This window comes from Pygoscelis adeliae, unplaced genomic scaffold, assembly GCF_000699105.1.
Source record: "Pygoscelis adeliae isolate BGI_AS28 unplaced genomic scaffold, ASM69910v1 Scaffold98, whole genome shotgun sequence".
NCBI classification, from domain to species: domain Eukaryota; kingdom Metazoa; phylum Chordata; class Aves; order Sphenisciformes; family Spheniscidae; genus Pygoscelis; species Pygoscelis adeliae.
The window spans coordinates 3,950,360-3,969,575 of NW_008825547.1; the positions used below are offsets into that span (position 1 = coordinate 3,950,360).

General features: G+C 36.1%; 1 protein-coding gene across 1 annotated transcript in view; it reads left to right on the top strand.

Moving 5' to 3' along the window:
- Positions 1-19,216, top strand: part of RP1 (retinitis pigmentosa 1 (autosomal dominant)) — a 185,216-nt gene that overhangs the window by 111,109 nt on the left and 54,891 nt on the right. Inside the window, exons 32-39 of the mRNA XM_009332103.1 lie at positions 6-225; positions 1,571-1,669; positions 1,890-2,044; positions 4,658-4,871; positions 6,234-6,424; positions 7,364-7,513; positions 8,758-8,968; positions 17,135-17,286. Coding sequence (XP_009330378.1) covers positions 6-225; positions 1,571-1,669; positions 1,890-2,044; positions 4,658-4,871; positions 6,234-6,424; positions 7,364-7,513; positions 8,758-8,968; positions 17,135-17,286 — 1,392 coding nt within the window. The remainder of the gene's footprint in view (positions 1-5; positions 226-1,570; positions 1,670-1,889; positions 2,045-4,657; positions 4,872-6,233; positions 6,425-7,363; positions 7,514-8,757; positions 8,969-17,134; positions 17,287-19,216) is intronic.

Genomic DNA, 19,216 nt, shown 5'->3' on the forward strand with positions numbered 1-19,216 from the left:
TGCAGGTTGAGACTGGAGATCTGGGAGATGTATACAAGATTCGGGTCAGCTGTGATGATGTGCCAGGCTTTGAGGGCTGGCATTTGAAGTCTTTTCACTTAGAAGAGCTACATACAAAACAAGAACTGAACTTTGACTGTAAGTGCTGGCTCTCTCTTAACAGAGAAGACAAGGAGCTGGTGAAAGAATTCCCTGCAGTCAATGAGGACCAGAAAACTTTACCAGGTAAAAACAGTGAGAAGATATAACCAATGTAAACTAACCTCTTGAAAAGAAATCAGTGCCACAGATATAACACAGCACTTTGTCTGAATTTGATATCTTCAGTGGCTCTATTGCAATTGTCTTCATATATGCACTGCGAAAACGCTGACCACTTAAGAAATTTTAATTTTCCAGTTAAGTCACATATTGGGTTCCACAGTTGCTAAATCTTCTGTATGATTCTAAGTGGGCAAAACTGACCAATATAATTATACTTTTTAAAGATAAAGCACATGTTCAAAGCCATGGAAATTATTTGTAGTAGGCTTACTATTGAATTACATAGCTTATAATAGCCTTAGTTACTAACACAAGTATAGGAAGTAATCCTCATTGTACAAAAAAGTTTTTTATTTGTTTTTCCCTAAGGACTATTTTTTTGACATGCTGAGAGTTTCAGAGTATGTTTAGAGATGCACTTGGAATGTGAAGACCTATAGAAGTACCACATTTGTTCAGAAAATGTGGCAGTTACACATGAGATAAAAGTAATTAGAGACATGACTGCTTTTCTAAACTAAAGTTCCAGAAGTTCTGGTCCCTGAATACCTCAAACCTATTCATGACCTTAAAAGAAACTATAGCATTATGTTAGTTAAATGTTAACTCAGCAGGGCTGTACATTAGAAATAACATTTGAAAAATTTTGGTTATTCTTTATGTATGAGTATGAATATATGTGCAATACAATGATGTTTCTCAGAAGAAAATCTAATCTGATTGTGTAGAAGTGCATTTATACAGGAGCACTACAGAGACAAAAAGTTTATAGTTCCTGTCATGCACCTTAAATTAATAAGTGCATTTTGTAAATTTTTATACTTATATGTCATGCATCCAGATATTATGCTACATCTCTGCTATTCTAATTTGCATAAACTTTACATAGTGTCTTATTCTTTGACCTGTGATAGTTATTATCTACTGCAAAGATAATTCAGTTTCTAACAGTCCCTGAACAAACTCAGATGAGTTCTTATTTTCCAGATCTTGCACAATAAAATAGAATCGGGCAGAATTTGTCTAGTTATTAGTAGCTCTAAGCTGCATAAGTCTAAATTGTCCAAGTCCAATTTCCTTTGAATTTCTAAGGAAATTAATGGAAAGTCTTCATTGAGATTAGCATGAAGAGATCAGATTCATAAAGAGTAATCTGACTATTTCAATCACTGTGTAGAAGATTTTTTTTGTAGCTGCAGAAATAAAAACAAGCAGTAGTCTTACTAAATACTCTGTGTTATTGTTTTCTTTTAGGTACACCTTGTACTTAATCAGGTTTATTTAAACATTTTTTTTTTCTGTACAGTCTATAAGTATGTTGTCTCTGTACATATTGGCGACCGCTGGGAAGCAGAAACATTTGCAAATGTTTATATCACTCTCTATGGCAAAAGAGGGGACACAGGTGTGAGGAAACTTCATACATCTTTAGCAAGATTAGCATGAAGAGATCAGATTCATAAAGGAGTAACTGGACTATTTCAATCACTGTGTAGAAGATTTTTTTGTAGCTGCAGAAATAAAAACAAGCAGTAGTCTTACTAAATACTCTGTGTTATTGTTTTCTTTTAGGTACACCTTGTACTTAATCAGGTTTATTTAAACTTTTTTTTCTTTCTGTACAGTCTATAAGTATGTTGTCTCTGTACATATTGGCGACCGCTGGGAAGCAGAAACATTTGCAAATGTTTATATCACTCTCTATGGCAAAAGAGGGGACACAGGTGTGAGGAAACTTCATACATCTTTAGCAGAAGGAAGAAAATTTCAAAGGAATAAGGTAATGGCACAGAAAATGCTGTCTTACCTGTGCAGGGATTAGTACTGCATTAAGTGTCATTTAATGCCTGCTCAGAATACATCTTGCTCCAGATGGGCAAGAATTTGGAAACAAAATTTACCTTCCAGATATTCACAGTAGACCAATGCCAGTGTTATTTCCTTCCTGTACAAGAACATCCCCACATGATAATAAAGGCTCGACATGAGCACATAGAAAACAGATTAATGGGGAGAAGCTCTGTCATCATGCCTCTTACTTCTTCCATTCCAAATATAGGACAGCACAGGTAGCAAAGAATTAAAAATCAGTGATTCAAAATAAGTTACAGAAGTTGCTGTGAGACTTTTGCAATCAATGATGTTTCTGTAACCACAATCCCACATGAAACACTAACTCAATGTCTAGTCAGTAAATTTAGACAAGAGACAAGAAATCCATTTAGAGAATGCACACAATAGCAGTGTTTCTAGATGACCAATAACAATACCATTCTTCTCTTGTGTATTAGGCTGTCCTATGAGAGGTTCACTCACTGAACACTGAAGTTTGAAAAAGCTCACTACCAAGATGTACATTGTCAAGGAGAGACTTAGATTTCTGTGAAATTATTTCATTAGACAATTACCACAGCACTTGGTAGGGTAAAAGTGGAATCAGTAACAAACTGAGAGAATTTCTAAATTTAATTTCTGCGTATATCTCAGGGCTATACCTATATACAGAAGATAACACTCCACAATAATTATTTTAATTTACCTTCATGAACAGATTTATTTCCTAAAATGTCTTAATTTAAAAAGTTAATGATTTCTGCTTACAATCTGGCTGTTGGGTCCTGACTATTGCTAGAAAAAAAAAAAGTATTTTTGTCATATGAATGTACTTTTAATATTAGTAGCAGAAAATCTTCTTCTCCAATATTTTTATTTAAAAAGTAGCAGGGACAACACATAGGACTTTGGCAAGTACTACATTTTTTTAGAGATCAGTTGGCTAATATCTTCTTTTTTAATTGTCTTGACATCTGGTTTAGTAAGTTCCTACTATTGAATTAATGTTTTATCAGGATGATGTTGTTATTTATAATCCTAGACATTTCTGTTTAAACTCCAGTTGTTCATAACCTTGTTGACCTTTATAAGCTACCATCAGGTCCATCTGGCCCTAGGCTGGGCCATATACAGAACACCTGGCTTTCTTACAAAACAAGCAAGAATTTAGTGGGGCATATAATTTCTTTCTTTGCATTTCAGCAACCTGATCTAGTTGAAGATGTCCCTGCCCACGGCAGGGGTGTTGGACTAGATGACCTTTAGAGGTCCCTTCCAACCCAAACTATTCTATGATTCTATGATTTCACATTTTTCCTTGTCTTCTTGTCTTTGTTGTCCCTATTCTCATCCACTGATGCCTGTGTTTACTTCTCTTTTTTCTTACTCTGCCTTCTCCATTCTGCTTCCCTTCCCGTCTCTCGTCTTTTGCTTAAGTTGTTCTCCACCTTCATCTTAACTTCCTCCCTTCTATTTCTTACTCTTTTCTCCACTTGCTGTTTCCGCAATTATTTTCATTTTGTAAGAAAAACAAAAAGACAGGCTTTTCTGACCATTGGAGAAGAATTTAGAAACATCTTGAAGTGAACACACTCTTTTTAGATTTCTAACTTTTCTTTAAGACTATTACTATATATCTAAGTTTGTATGATAAATTTTAGAAACTAGAAATACTCTGAAAGATAGAAATTTCGTTAGAACCAAAATCTTGTCATAACTGTTTGACTGTCAGAAGGTTGAGGTATATGCGTTTTATTGTAATATGAAATGATCCATATTGCCCTGTCGTGGTTTCAGCTGGGATAGAGTTAATTTTCTTCCTAGTAGCTGGTACAGTGCTGTGTTTTGGATTTAGGATGAGAATAATGTTGATAACACACCGATGTTTTAGTTGTTGCTAAGCAGTGCTTACTCTAGTCAAGGACTTTTCAGCTTCTCACGCCCTGCCAGCGAGAAGCTGGGAGGGGGCACAGCCAGAACAGCTGACCCAAACTGGCCAAAGGGATATTCCATACCATATGATGTCATGCTTGGTATATAAACTGGGGGAGTTGGCTGGGGGCTGGCGACCGCTGCTTGGGGACTGGCTGGGCATCGGTCCGTGGGTGCTGAGCATTGTGCATCACTTATTTTTTATATACTATTATTATTATTATTATTATTATTATTATTTTCCTTTTCTTTTCTGTACAATTAAACTGTCCTTATCTCAATCCATAAATCTTACTTTTTTTTCCCCAATTCTCTCCCCCACCCCCACTGGGTGTGGGGGAGTGAGCAAACAGCTGTGTGGTGTTTATCTGCTTGCCAGGTTAAACCACAACATGTCCAAAGATCAAATGAAGTTACAATGCATCATTAATGATGAATGTGGGATTCAATGTTAGGTATAATCAGTGTGTGCTTTCTTAAATTCAGAGGGGAGATGTTATGTTAAATATTACAAAAAAAAGACACAAATTTTAAATCCTCAGCTGAATCCAGGACTACATTTTCCCTGAAGTTCCAGCATATTTGGTTCCAAGCTCTGTTTTATTAAGTATATCCACCTTTTTTGCAGGTGGATTCATTTTTGGTGGAAGCTGTTTCTCTGAGTCATTTGCAAAAAGTGGTGATAGGACATGATAGAGAAGGCTACGGGGCTGGGATGTACCTCAAGATGGTAACAGTCAAGGAATCACAAGACTCAGAAAAAGAATGGGTCTTCCCATGGTGGGACTGGCTTGATACTCATCTGGGGTTATGTGAGACTGTTTGTGAGATTGTGACAGTTGGTAAGCTCTTCTGCAAAACTGGCCTGCCTGTTTTTATATATATATATATATTTTTTTTTTTTTTTTTAATTTGGCTACAGCTCTTTGAGATATCTATAGTATCTTTCTTTTATTGAAAATGTGAATTTTCAGTTTGATCTTACTATTATAGCAAAACCACATCTGATAAGGTCAAAGTTAATAAAATTCAATCTTGCCAATGTGTTACGTATGGAACACTCACCTTCTGAATTAAATTTAACACATTGCAATGAAAGATTTAAAGCAATTTGGGATGCATGCCTCATGGGGATAAATACTTTAAGTTTTATGCACTACTTTCAGGTAGCTTAGGATCTCATCTGAAATCCAGAGAAAAGTTACGTTAGTGAAATGAGCCTAGTCTTTACCTGTGGTATTATTCCACAGACAAAGCAACAGTTGCAGTATGCTCAGTTTCTGCACATTTCAAGCCTTCTATGCTACAAGTTGTTCAAATCTAAACCTGGCAAAAGAACACTTACAGCAGGACCTTTCGTCATTTAGAAATAGTAGAAAAGATTCTTTCCTTCAGCCCTGTGAAAACAATTCCATGTAAAGTAAATGAGCTACAAAAGTTTGCCCAGAGGGAGTAAAAGAGCTTAAAAACATAAGGTGCCCGTGATAGATATACAGGTATTCAGTTGCGTGTTTTTTCTGAGTTGTAGAAAGTACATTTTACTGAACTGTTCCTTTCCATTAAATAATTTTCATTTTCTATAGAATGGTTACAATGGAATGAAAATGAAGGATGACAACAATTAATGAAGAAAAAGGGAGGGAGATAGTAATATAGACCTTCTGAGGATCTGGCAAATATTTTTGTGTGTTTACTATAGGTTTACCTGTCAGTCTTGCACTATTACAGCACATTATATTGCTGGGTAAGATCTAGTTACAAGTGGAGTTCATTCAATGAACACAATGAATACAAAATTATTCGTTTTGTATTAGGTGCCTACTTGCTACAGATGGCTGGTGCTTCTAAATGATAAAGTGGTTTTAGTAACATTGATTGTATTTTTAAGAACAATTAATTAGACCTCTAAAAGGTAACTGAATGTTCTCTTAGTAATTACTTCTAAACATGACAAGGAAAATACCTTGGCATCAAGAAAATACATCTGAAACTAAATTTTAAACACAGAAAGAACATTAAGCTGTTAAATTCTTGGCAAAAAAATATAATAAAGGTACTGATGTGTTATTCTTAGTGAACTGTTGCTATAGATACAACATAACCTGCAAATAGAGCTCTGTGTACCGTAAAGGCTAAGATCCTGTTATATTATGCCATTCTCTCATGCTGTCATCTTTCCTCTTTCTCTTTGATCATTTTTAAAGGTAGAAGATTGATTTCTAGTCCTAAACTGCCTGAAATCAACATGAAGTCATCAGGTCTCTGGATAATGGACATCACTGGATCTGACTTGAGCAATGAAGAGGATCCAATATGTCTTTCTTTTATCTTCTACGGCAACCTGAGTCGCAAAAAGTTGCCACTTCAAGTTACAGGAAAAGCAATTCAGTTCAAAGTACTTCAGCCTTTCTCTATTGAAAAAAAAGCCTAAGAATCATGTAGCCGATAACCAACTTAATTCTGAGATAAATTGTTTCTTTAAACTAAACTACCAAATTGATTTTTAAGTCCTCTGTGTAGTTTGGCACAGGTCATCATTTTTGTTTGTAGGTAGTAACACTGTCACTTGAAAAATGGTTTTTGAATGAGCAGATTCTCCCAATGTCTCATACTGAGAATGCTTAAGTAAGCAAATTCGTCCCTTGGCGCATATCACAGCATATACCACACTGCAGGTACTGATTTACAGGTTTTGTTGATCTCACAGAAGTAAGTAAATTGTAAACATACAATATGCCATGGGATACTATAGAGCTTTTGGGGCCAATGATGGAGAAAGAAGAATCATAAATGAGATGAAACTTACAGAAAGTTCATTTTTCTCTTTCGTGTAATTTTTTCATCCCTGCCACATCCCTGTTTCTCCGGGCTAACTGCCTTTTCTCTCTCTTTTTGCTTGTCATTATCACTTTCTTTTTCCTTTTGATCAGCTCCTTTTTACCCACAAGTTTTCCCCTTTATTAAGTTCTTCTGCCCTTCCATTGTTTGTCTTCACTTCCTCCTGTTACCAATGAACTGAAATATTAACAAGCATCTGAGGTCCACTTTCATTGAATTGTAGCCTGCTTCTTTTGCCAATGCTCTTACTTCCCTCTTGTAGCTATAATTCCTTCCCAGTGCCAACACTGTGTTACTCTTATGCTTTTCTGGTTTTGCTCTCCATGAAGGACCAGTTCAGTAGAATTTGGAACTGACCTGAAGGTAAACACTGCAGACACCTCCTCTGGCTCAGGAGATCCCTGAGCCACAATGTGCTGGAAGCTGGGACAATATTCAAGGGAAGTGTGACTACTGCTTGTCCTGTTCTTGTACTGCTTGTTCCATCCTTCTGTAGTCCTTTGTGGGTTTTGAGGAAATGCTTGATCCCTGTGAGAAAACTGGAAGTTTTAATCTTGATTGGTTCCTCAGCCTTTGTTTTAACGTTGATCGGTTCATCCTGCAGCTGCAAAACAAATATAAGGCAGGACTGAGGGAATGGGAGCAAGTGGGCAGACAGGGAAGTGGGAATTTCACAAGCCAGCTTTGCATCAGAGAAATATGTCCATGAAGCCACATCCTGAAAGAAGTTTCTTCAGGATTGACTGCTGGAACCATGGAAGCAGGTAGCAAGAGAAAATCAGGAAAAAAAACAAAAAGGGGTGAAGATAGCCCTGGCAAAAAGCCCAAAGAGTGCATGAAAATATGTTACTTTTCATTTTGGGGTTCATCAGAAAGCAGCCTTGGAGTTGTGAACGAAGAAACTGTTTCCTGGTTCTTCTTCCTATTAGTCAGGTAAATTGAACTTAATGATTGAGCTAAAGAAATAATTGGCTGTTTATTTCAGACTAGCCTAGGCCATAAACATGATCCAAAATGAGGAGTACCCAGAAGGTTTTCCTAAGTTATTTCCATGAACCTCTGGTAAATATAAAGAAATAACATGAAATTGGAAGTGCCCTGTCAGAGGAAAGGCTGAAGTCAGGTCACATGCACTTCTACTAGCTGGGCAGTATTTGAAATGAAAGAGCAGGGGAAAGAATGTAAGAAGTAGCGAACAGGAAGAGGAAAAGACAACTTCTGTTTTCTCCCTTCTTTTTCCCTTACAGGGAAAAATTGTTGGTTTAAAAACAATAATTATAGTTATCTAAGTCCTCCTCTACTTTAACTTACTCAAGCAATAATATGTCATAGAGATGCTGTACTATCCCCAGCAGAACTAGAAGATTTTTTCTCAAGCATGAATGCAAGAAGAGGAAGACTTCAACGGACAGCTTCTATATGAAAACATGATGTAGGGTGAAGACGGAGGATCTCTTGGATGTTTCCTCAAAATCGGATTAATTCTCCTTCAAATTTATAGTTAATTGTACCATTTTTATATTACAAGCTTTAAGAAATATTTCTAATAGTGTTCAAAATTTTTAGAATTTACTAAAGCTTCTGTGCCTGCAAACAGTCTACTGAATCAGTGTAATATATATGAACACTATGCCTTGTTCTGTGTACAAATTTCAGCAGTGACTGCCATCACTCGTTCCCTGATATCAGACCTCAAGCGTTCCATCTCCTCATTCACATTAGTAAATCAATTTTGTATTGATTAGAAAAGGGGGAAATAGTAGCAGTTATAAATCTGCCCCAATTCTTTAACTACTGAAGTTTGTTCAACTGTTCCATACAGCTGTCAACTACATTTGATCTGGCACAATTAGAAAGAGATCCATTCATCTTATCTTTTTCCTCACATAGGATGAACTGGCAGATATTGGCTCAATATCCAAAGTTCAGGTAACTGGCCCACACAGCGAGCTAAAACAGCCATGGCACTTAGATTTACTGCATATGAAGCACACAGGCACAAAGGAAGAGATGTATTTAGCTTTTGATTGCTGGTTCAACCCTAATGAAGACAAATGTGTGGAACTGCCAGCTCTCTATGCAGATCAGGAGCCTTTGCCCGGTAAGCTAAGTCCTTTTTTGTTATTGGGGTCAGGATCTGTCACTGGAATACCAATATATCTCTCTTGGGCCTAAAATACTGTGTGAGGATTTCTACAAGAATTTGATATTAAGAAATATGATGGTTTTGCATGTGCATTTATCAAAAAAGAGAGCTGAGAAAACAGAAATCATTGGTATCAGGATTATGACAGATGCTATAATTGCTGACACCAAACATAGGATTTGGCTTCTTTCATGTTAGATGATGTTCCAGTTTTAGCTCTTGATTATTTATTATCTCTTCAAATTAACGCTGTGTCAGCTGAAGATGTGTACAAAATATCATCTACTGTGTGATATTACCTGAATCTTCCTATTCACAAAGAAATGTATGTGACCTAGAAACATAGTAAATTTTTTAAGAATGAAAGAATTGCAAAGACCCCCTACAAAACAGAGATAGCATTTTTAAAATGTGTTACAGTTAGTTAGCAGAGATATGCAAGAATTTAAATTGCACAGTTTTATTGATGTTGATGAGAAATTTATAGCAGAGCAAGTAATATTCCACAAAACCATGTAAGTTGCATGTTTCTCTACTGTTAGTAACACATGTGAACTGTATGATGCCAGAGAGATAATGAAGTGATTTCTCCCACCCCCCCAGGAATATGGAGAGGAACAACCAATTGCATAGAGGTAATTTGATCACTACCTATTTAAGAACAGGCTTCCCATCTATGCAGCTCATTAGAATAAAAAGAGTTGATGGGGATAGTAAAGATCATATATTGAAGCTTTTAGTTACAGTTAAGAGGTTTATTGCTAGAGACTCTAGTACAAAGAGTGTTCTGCTTAAACAGAAGCTAATAGAAAAAGACTGAAGTGGCCCAGAAAAAGGAATAAAATATTCCATGTCAAATTTTGCACACTATTCTCTAAGGAGATTTTCCTAAATATTTCATCCCATTTAAAGTTGAAACCTGAACAAATAAAACACTGAAGACCTTTTAAATCTCTGGTTTTGTGTGGGTTTGCATAGTTTTAAACAATTAGTAACCTTGTATTCATTTACTGAAAAAAATTTATTATTTTAGGGTTTTGATCTGTCAGATTCAAAATAACATTAGATGTTGAATGTAATATATGCAGGGTGTACAATGCTGAATATAATAAATCTAGAGCTTGTTAAAAAGCTCTATTTCCCCAATTTATTTATGAACAATTGGGGAAAATTATAAGTATTGGTAAATACTTTGTGAATTCAAAATTGCTAGATGTTTAACTGCATATAAAAACTCTAGAAATTCAAACAAAAAAAATTTCTAGAATGCACCCCTCAAAGCCTCTATTATGTTAAGAGCCAAATGGACATACTGTAAGACAGCATTATCCTGATTTGTAAAGACATTCTGTTTTGGGCTCTATTAGAAAGTTAAGGTGTTTTTCTTGGAAAATTTCTAGGAAAAAGATGTGTATATACTCTCCCTCAAAAATTATTCTACAGATAGGTAGTATCCACTAACCTAGGAAGTTTCTTACAAACCATTTTGTAGAGTCCAGTGATCTACAACTGGAAGTGTTAATATCAGTTTTATTCTTTGTAGCCGCAATACTTCAGTCTAAAATTTCTGTCAGCTTCTTCCTTGTATTCCAGTTTGATTACTAGAGAAAAAAAAATAATTTTTATGTGTTTGCTCTCATTATTTCTTTGAAAGAGACATCCATTTATGCAGATGTCTCTAATGAATATCTTGATAGAATAAATTCAAATAAAGACAAAAGAACAATTTTGAACGATATCAATCATTGCTAACCCCAGACAAAGCAAACAACAGGTATGTAACTTTATAGAAAGCAAAGTAAATGCTAAAAACTAAGCATCCAAATAAACAGTAACCTTTATCAGTAATGTCAATTGCCTGGTTGTAATGAAGGCCATACTAATATAATTACTTCTGTTCTAAACTAAGTGATTCCATGAGATTTAGCAAGGCAAAAATACACATCTGTGCTAATTTGGAATCTTCAGGAAAATTGCAATTCCTTTGTGAAAAACAGTGGCCACTCCCAATGCTTTCCTGCATCTACAAACACATTTGTTCCATGTTTCTTCACCTCTTTCTGAGCTCTAATGTATCCTCTGTCCATGTATCCTGCATATCCCACCTCATCTGATGGGGCATGAGGATGATTTTCATGCCCAGTAAATCCCATCACATTTATCAGCTATCATTGAATCTATTCTTAATAATTAAAACCAAACAAATGAACAAAAAATAAGCAAAATTTAAACATGAATCTCTGAAATTGCTTTTTCTTCTATCTGTAGAAATATTTCTTCTTAAAAGTGAGTGCCCAAGCCCAGACTATAGGTAACTCCCCAGATACAATTATATTAAAAAAAAAACCAAAAAAAACCAAGATCAAATGATTCTATTGCATGATTTCATTAGGTTCTGTGGGATTATCTCAGAGCTGAATTTGTATTCTGGATATTAGCTAGTATCACAGAAGCAAATAATTTTTTGATTTCTTTTCTTTAGTCTGTCCATCCTAGTGTTTGTGAGCACATTATTTTAGTTTATCTGTATCATCCTCCCTTTTGGACTTTGGATTAAAAGACATCGATTAATTTTTTTTTTATGAATTCTGTGATAATTCTGTGCAGGACATTGATGTGCATATTAACACACTGGGACAAAGTCATTGCACACAATAACAATTAACATTTTAGAAATTCTTGCTGTTAGACTCCATATTTCTTGATGATTTCTAGATAATTTCTTGATGATTTTTAGAATGCCATTATTTGTGACTGCAGTTGAAGGCATGCACCAGGAGTTGTACAGCAATAGGAGCTGTTTGAAGCTACAGTAAGAACTTTGCAATATGTATCTGTCAAAGTAACTATTGAAGATCAGTGTTACCTTCTCTTTACTAAAGGATTTTTAACTCCAGTTGTGAACTGGCCTCTTCTGGCTGACATTAGGCTCCTGTGCCACAAATCAAGTGTTTTTGTCTGGAGTCTACTGACATCCTGTTCCTCCTCCCTCCCCCAGTCAAGTCTGTTAACATAAGAATTTGAAGGGTTTAAGTGCTTAACATCTGTAGTAAGAAACATTTATATTAACAAACATATTGATCTTTATTAAAAATCACCCAACTTTATGTTTTTATATGTATGTCATTGATAAAGTATGACATTTCCTTTGCTTTGTTAATCACAATAGATCATTATTATGTGGTAGTGTACCATAATGTATTCGAGCATGGAGAAGTAGTCCCTCACTACATGATACTTAACTCTTCCAGATACGGTTCAGTCCAGAAGCTCATATTTATCCAATAATTCCTTTTTCATTAAAGTTAATGGTAAGTCTCGTGTTATCTTCCAAATGAAAGTAGTTTAGAAATGCTTCAGCTAATGTAGTCTTTTGACTTACTAGGCTTATTAGGTTAAGCGTGGCACCAAACTAGCATGAACCAGACTGGCTCAGGCATAAAGCAGTGAAGTGAACCATGCTGTTCTGCTTACATCTACTGGTTCAAACTCCTCACTCAGGCATCTTTCTACCACACTCTGTTGTGTAGGTTAGATGAACCCTGTACTTTTGACTAGATTAATAAGACCAGATATTCAACTGTCATAAACTAATTTGCTCCATTGTCTTGAGCATATTAGCTGTGTGGCTATATCAACTGAGGATCTTGTCCCAAACCTTTAATTTCACAGAAAGGTGATCTTAACTTTTTGAGACTTCTTATGTGATAAATTAGCAGGCTTAGACATCAAATAGAGCTTTTCACAGGTTTTTTTGCCATAGAACCAAATGAATATTTAAAAAATATCCCTGCCTGCTCTACTTATCTTTGATTCGTAGTTGCCTAACATTCATTTACAAACAAAACTGATTCAATAGGGAATTATGACAATAACCTCTGGAATACTCATTGCCCATGTTGCCTTTTTCTATTTAATTTACTATTTTGTAGAATAGAATTTTTGCAGAAGCTTATGAAAAAAAAGATCCTGTCAGCTATATCCAACAGCTCTGAAATATAGCACCCTACCCTGCTCCATTTGCATTCTCATACCTCCCATCTTATCTTTCCATGGAGAACCTGACAATCTACAGAGGAGACCAGTAAGAGAAAACAGTCTTGAGGGCTCCAACAGGAGGATTTCATTTGATAGTTCATTTCCTCCACGACAGCTTTTCTTAAAGCTTCCCTCCCCCATTGGAAAAATTACCTGCATTGCCTGATTTCATTACAAAGCTAAAATCACAGTGGTGTAAAAGGTTTAACTATGCCTCTGACATTCAGAAAGGATGTGATTGTATCAATTAAACTGTTCACCCTTGAAAGGCTATTGAGAGTTCTGTGGGCAAATGTTACTGAATTATCACAATAAATGATATTTGAATACATAGCACATAGTAAATTCCACAACAACAAAAAAAGGCCAATTCAAAGCAATACCTTCTGTCCTATCTTTAATTCATGTTTTTTCCCCCTTTTTAACGCGCATTAGGTGATCGCTTTCAGTTTTGCACTATGTTGGCTTACATCTGAAACAGAGCTTTTATAAATAGGATTGGGAAGAGGCAAAGAATGGCAAGGTTGAATAGAACATCTTATTTTAGTGGATTTTTGTTGTTGGGGTATGTTGTTCATCTGATAGTGAGAATGGTCCCAAACTCACCCTGAGAACTTTTACCCCATTTCCCAGCATCTCTTTTGTGTTATGCCTTCCTTCGTAGGGGTTACTTTGTATATTTTGGTTTCACTTATATAGTGGAAGTCCTTTCTCTGATCCAAAACCTTTGAAAATTAATGGGAAATATTTGCTGTGACTACACTAAGTTTTAAATTATGCATCAATAGATTCAGCTGAAAATGCTGACTCAGCAAAAATATTAGATATGTTTCTAATTTTCAGTGTGTATCTCATTTGAATACTCCTTGTGTGATTAAGGCTAAGCTCATGATTAAGTATATTAATGATTCTGGACAAAAGCAGATAATTGTGAGCACTGTGATTTCTAATCTGTCCTATGTGAGTGATCAGATCTGTGGACCGAACTCTTCTGATCTTGTTCACACAAGTAGCCTTTTAACTTCAATGAATCTGCTTATACGACCAAGGTATACAGGCAAGGCAACACTCTGGATGAATAACACAGTCTTACCTTCATATCCTAACTCCCCTAAAAGCAAAAATGCCATTGGCTAAATGCCAAAGAGTCACCGGGACAGCTCATCTACTTTCAAGTATCTGGATCTCCAGCAAGAGCAAGTCTGTGTCGTTACACTGACTTTTACGCAGCTATGTTGTCTTTCACCTGGCAGTGCACATTTAACTGCCTTGAAGAAAGGGATGAGATACAGTCTAGGAAAATTCTTGGTTTACTTCTTATCACCAAACATGAGTGATGCTATCAATTACTAATATTTTCCCAGCTCTTGTTTTAAATTATTTAAAAAAAATCCCAGGGGAAGTCCCCAAAGTAAAGTAAATAGTGCTGCAGTGAAATAAAGTTACTTTTCAGAAAACAGGTTTTCTCAGATGTCATCCCCATGTAGTAAAAGATGAAGAGAAACAAAGACATTTCAGAATTGCTCATTGCAATGAGAACACCTTTATTAGCAGCCTGATACAGCCCTTATTATTTAATGAATCCTTTTAGATATTAATTTTTCAATCAGTATGCAAACCCACCCTTTAGGACCCTTGTTCCAGTGATGTGACCTTTTTATTTTAGACATATAAAGAAATAGCTATATGAGATGCCACGATATTTGAATTCAGGCCTTTTGTTATAACACTCAATATGAATAACACCAACTTGTGAAAAGAGGTGTAAGAAAAGCTTAAAAATAAATATCTTCAGAACATTTTTTTTTCTCCCTGTTTTCCTATCACCTACGCATGAAAATAAATGACAGCCTTAGCTTCTGGGTTCTAACAATCATTCTCAAACCTACCAGAAATTTCTCATAATTATATCTTTTTAAAGGATGTACAGTTTGGCTAAATTGGGCCATTTCTATCTTGGAATAAATTTGATTCAAGAGGCAAACTGTACTGAAAATATCAGATGTTTCCAAGATCTATACTCAGATATTTGTGTATCCTGTGATGTATTTTAGACTGAAATATGTATTTCAGACTTGAATAATGTGTATTTCAGTGCTCTCTGGCTTGTATTGTCAATTGTGAGACTGAAAGTGCTTCTTATTTGCTCCTTGAATTCATGTCTGTCTAAAGCACCATTTCCCTTTGCACACACGGGTTTCCTGGGAAAGCAGACATTGTACAGCCAGCCAGGTCCCAGGTAGGAACAAGCGGCAGCGTGAGGCTGGAAGACGTTCTCCAGCACGTAACTGTCACAGAGTCTAGATGTTGTCTATATCTGCTTTACTGTGCCAGTGATGAAGGCTGTGGGAGTTGGGGCTGAATAGTTTGGAGTAGTCAAAGATAGCTCAGTTCTTGGAAAATGTTGGATTCTAAGGGTGTTCAGTCCTTAAAAAAAATTAAAATTCAGTCTTGAAGCTTGTGACAAAAAAGTTCAAGAGATAATATATGCATTCTTGAATACATTCTTGGTACGTGTGCATTGCTTATTACTCACATCCCGAATGTGACTTTGCATTTTACAGTGAATAAAAATGGTTTCCTCCTTCTGAAAAATATTAGAAAGGTTTGTTTTACACACCTGTGTTGCTGCAAGATAATAGCTTTTTTTCTTAGGCCGAAGTAATGATGCTTGTGGTTGGAAGCAGAGGAATATTCAGACCGTCGAAGTTTAGACTCCTAACTTTTACTGTCTATCCCTAGAATATACGGGTATCCATCATAGGTATTTTCTACAGCATTTGACTTTCCCTGCTGAATACATAAGGATCATATTCCTAATATAAATTAGGAATATATATATCTAACCAAAGTTAGATTGCTGAAGTGACAGCACCAGCATTCTACAAATGAGCACAGATTTATTACTGTAATCGGAGTGAGAGCAGACTTACAAGACTAGGGGGAAAAATAAACACACACACACACCCAAACCTTCTTATTTTTCCTGGTCTCTGTTAAAATGATGCAAATAACCATGAATGTTGAGATTGTGACCTGCTTCTGTTTAAGTGTTTCCTTGTTCCTCGTTTCCATGATAAACTCAGAGGCTAAAATAGGTCATTTTAAAAATTAACATAGGAGTTTTTGATGAAGTTTCTTTGGAATTAACACAATCTGGTCTCATCTGCATCACTCCCCTATATATTGTGTCATAAAGAGGCAAGGAAGCAGAAGCTCCACATAGTGGCCACAGGTGTCTCTTCTAATCACTATACTGTGACCACAGCTGAGAAAATCAGGAATGCTTTCCCTTAAACTCAAATTTCACTTAGCTGATCTGTAGTTGTGGGTTATTATACAGTACGTGGAAGGTTCTTTGCAGACTGGTCCAAAATATGAAGAGGTTTTTCTATTTATGTATTAAAGCTGATGAAAGAATATTTAATTCATTATTTCTGTTTCACATAAACATGTTTTAACTTCAAGAACATTGTAATAGTATTATGGTCTCACTAGTGAGAAAGCTTGATAGTCCTGACGTGTTCATTCATTGGGCGATAATTACATGAGTTTAAAGCTTAAGACAATCAGGTCCCAGCTTTCTTCTAAGCCACTTCATAAGTGTAAGCTCCCATTTCATTTCAAGGAGAAAATGATACACACAGAAGGAAGGAAGAAACAAACAAAAATGAGGAAATAGTCTGAGAGAGCAGAACTCAGACTTTCCAAAGAGCATGTAAACATGAAGTGTTTCTTAGAAAGGGATTCCCTACCTTAGGGGAAGGGGGCAGTACACAGGAGATCCTGCGCCCCAAGCAGCAGCCAGTAGTGCTGATTTTCTGGGAGTGGTGTCAGAGCAGAACAAACCTGTATTCTGCAGATTGCCAAACAGGGAGTTATGCAGCAGGAACGTGGTTTGGTTATGTAAGTCACCAGGACTGAAGAGACCTGTGCTCCCTTTCTGTGGTACAGTATGGGATTCAGATGAGATTTGCAATGGTTTCTACCAGGGATTGGTGCATAATGCAGGGGTTGGGCAAGAAGACAAGGAGCATTTTCTCCTGCTGACTTTTTGGTTTTGTATGTGTATTTTTTCTGAAGTTGTGGAATATGCAATCCATCTGCACACGGGACACTTGAAGAAAGCAGATGCCACTGGTGAGGCCTATCTTTGTATACAAGGAGAAAAGAGTGACTCGGGGAAACGATGGCTTAACTCGAGAAACAGCCTGATCACTTTTGCTAGAGGGCAGGTAAAACAATGAGGAAAAATGTAACTGAATCTGTGAGTGTCTTTTTGTTAAAACTTATGTTCACATAAAACCTTTCATGGACAGAGTATAAAAAATACTAATGTTTTATATTCTATATAGACATAATTTTCTCTTGTAACTAAGAGATGATTGTCTCCATAGGTAACATGTCCATGTAACATTAAGCCTCATAAGCATCGTGCAACAGTGAAACAGTTAAGTTGATGAAGTAGTTCTGAGTTGGACTAAATATACTCTAAAAGTTCTATTTTAATATTTGTTGTGGTTTAACCTCAGCCAACAACTGAACACCACACAGCCGCTCGCTCACTCCCTGCACCCCCGGTGGGATGGGGGAGAGAATTGGAAGAGTAAAAGTGAGAAAACTCATGGGTTGAGATAAAAACAGTTTAATAATTGAAGTAAAATATAATAGTAATAATAATAACCATCATAATCATAATCATAAATTGTAATGAAAAGGAAAGTAACAAAAAGATAGAGAAATAAAACCCAAGAAAGACAAGTGATGCAGAAGAAAAACAATTGCTCACCACCAACCAACAAAAGCCCAGCCAGTCCTTGAGCAGCGGCCCCCCCGGCCAGCTTTCCCCCAGTTTATGTACCAAGCATGATGTCACATGGTATGGAATATCCCTTTGGCCGTTTTGGGTCAGCTGTCCTGGCTGTGCCCCCTCCCAGCTTCTCGTGGGCAGGGCATGAGAAGCTGAAAAGTCCTTGACTAGTGTAAGCACTGCTTAGCAACAACTAAAACATCGGTGTGTTATCAACATTGTTCTCATCCTAAATCCAAAACACAGCACTGTACCAGCTACTAGGAAGAAAATTAACTCTATCCCTGCCGAAACCAGGACAATATTCCAGACTTTTAAGGCCAGGGAGGTATCAGTGCTTTGTTAAAATATGCCTGATTGGTAGAACTGATAACATTTCTGTAGGATATCTTGCCTTTGCACCTACTTTAGGCCATGACCTTTTCTTGTTAACTTTCCTGAACACTAATGTCAGTGTTCCAAGCAGAGTTTTATTTTTTCATGTTTCTAATTCTTCCACCCACTTATTGCTCTTAAACATGGTAAACATATTCTTGCTTTTTGAGGTTTAAAGGGCTTTTCCTAGAAGAGTAATTCCTGGAGGAGTTATTGGCATAAGAACAAAGTAACTAAAACGAATTTCAAATCAAAAGGACATGTCTAGCTGATACTTTACTAGACCTTACTCTTTGCTCTGAGTTTAGGTTTGGAAGATTTTTTTATTTTTGTTTTAAGGGAATCATAAAATCATTGTGAAGTACATAGGAACCTTCTTTTGGGGAGGGCAGGAGGGAGTATTTCATTGTTGTCAGCCTATCCAGATTAGTTTGTTCTCTGATGTAGAAATCTAGAGAAATCTGCTTGCAATATGCTTCATTTATTCTTTAAACATGCCTCTGTTTATTTTCTCTGCTTTTCTTTTCAGTTCTAAAGATTCTAGAAGACAAAATGGTTTTTGTATGAAAATCAAACCAAATCTTTTTTAGTCATTATGTCCTCTGTATTCCTGTACTTTCTTTCTCCATTGTGGAAGAGAATATGCGTGCCCAATGTAATGTTCTTCAAGAACTGATCAAACTGCTAGCTCAGACTTCACAAAATAAATCTGATCATAATAAAGGCAGGAGAGTAGGGCTCATCTGGCTTTAAGGAGTAATGTAGGAGATTTTATAGATTAATCTTTCTGGTGATATAGATAATAGTTATATATAATATATCTTAAAGATAATACCTTAGAGAAATCTAAACAGCAAGACTCCTTGCTACAACAGATAAAGTATCAGTACAGACTGAAAGAGGGACTGATTCCTGTTTCTTTCAAAAAACTGAACTGTCCTGAGCTTATTTTTTATTTTTTATTTTGTAAGAATGTGTGT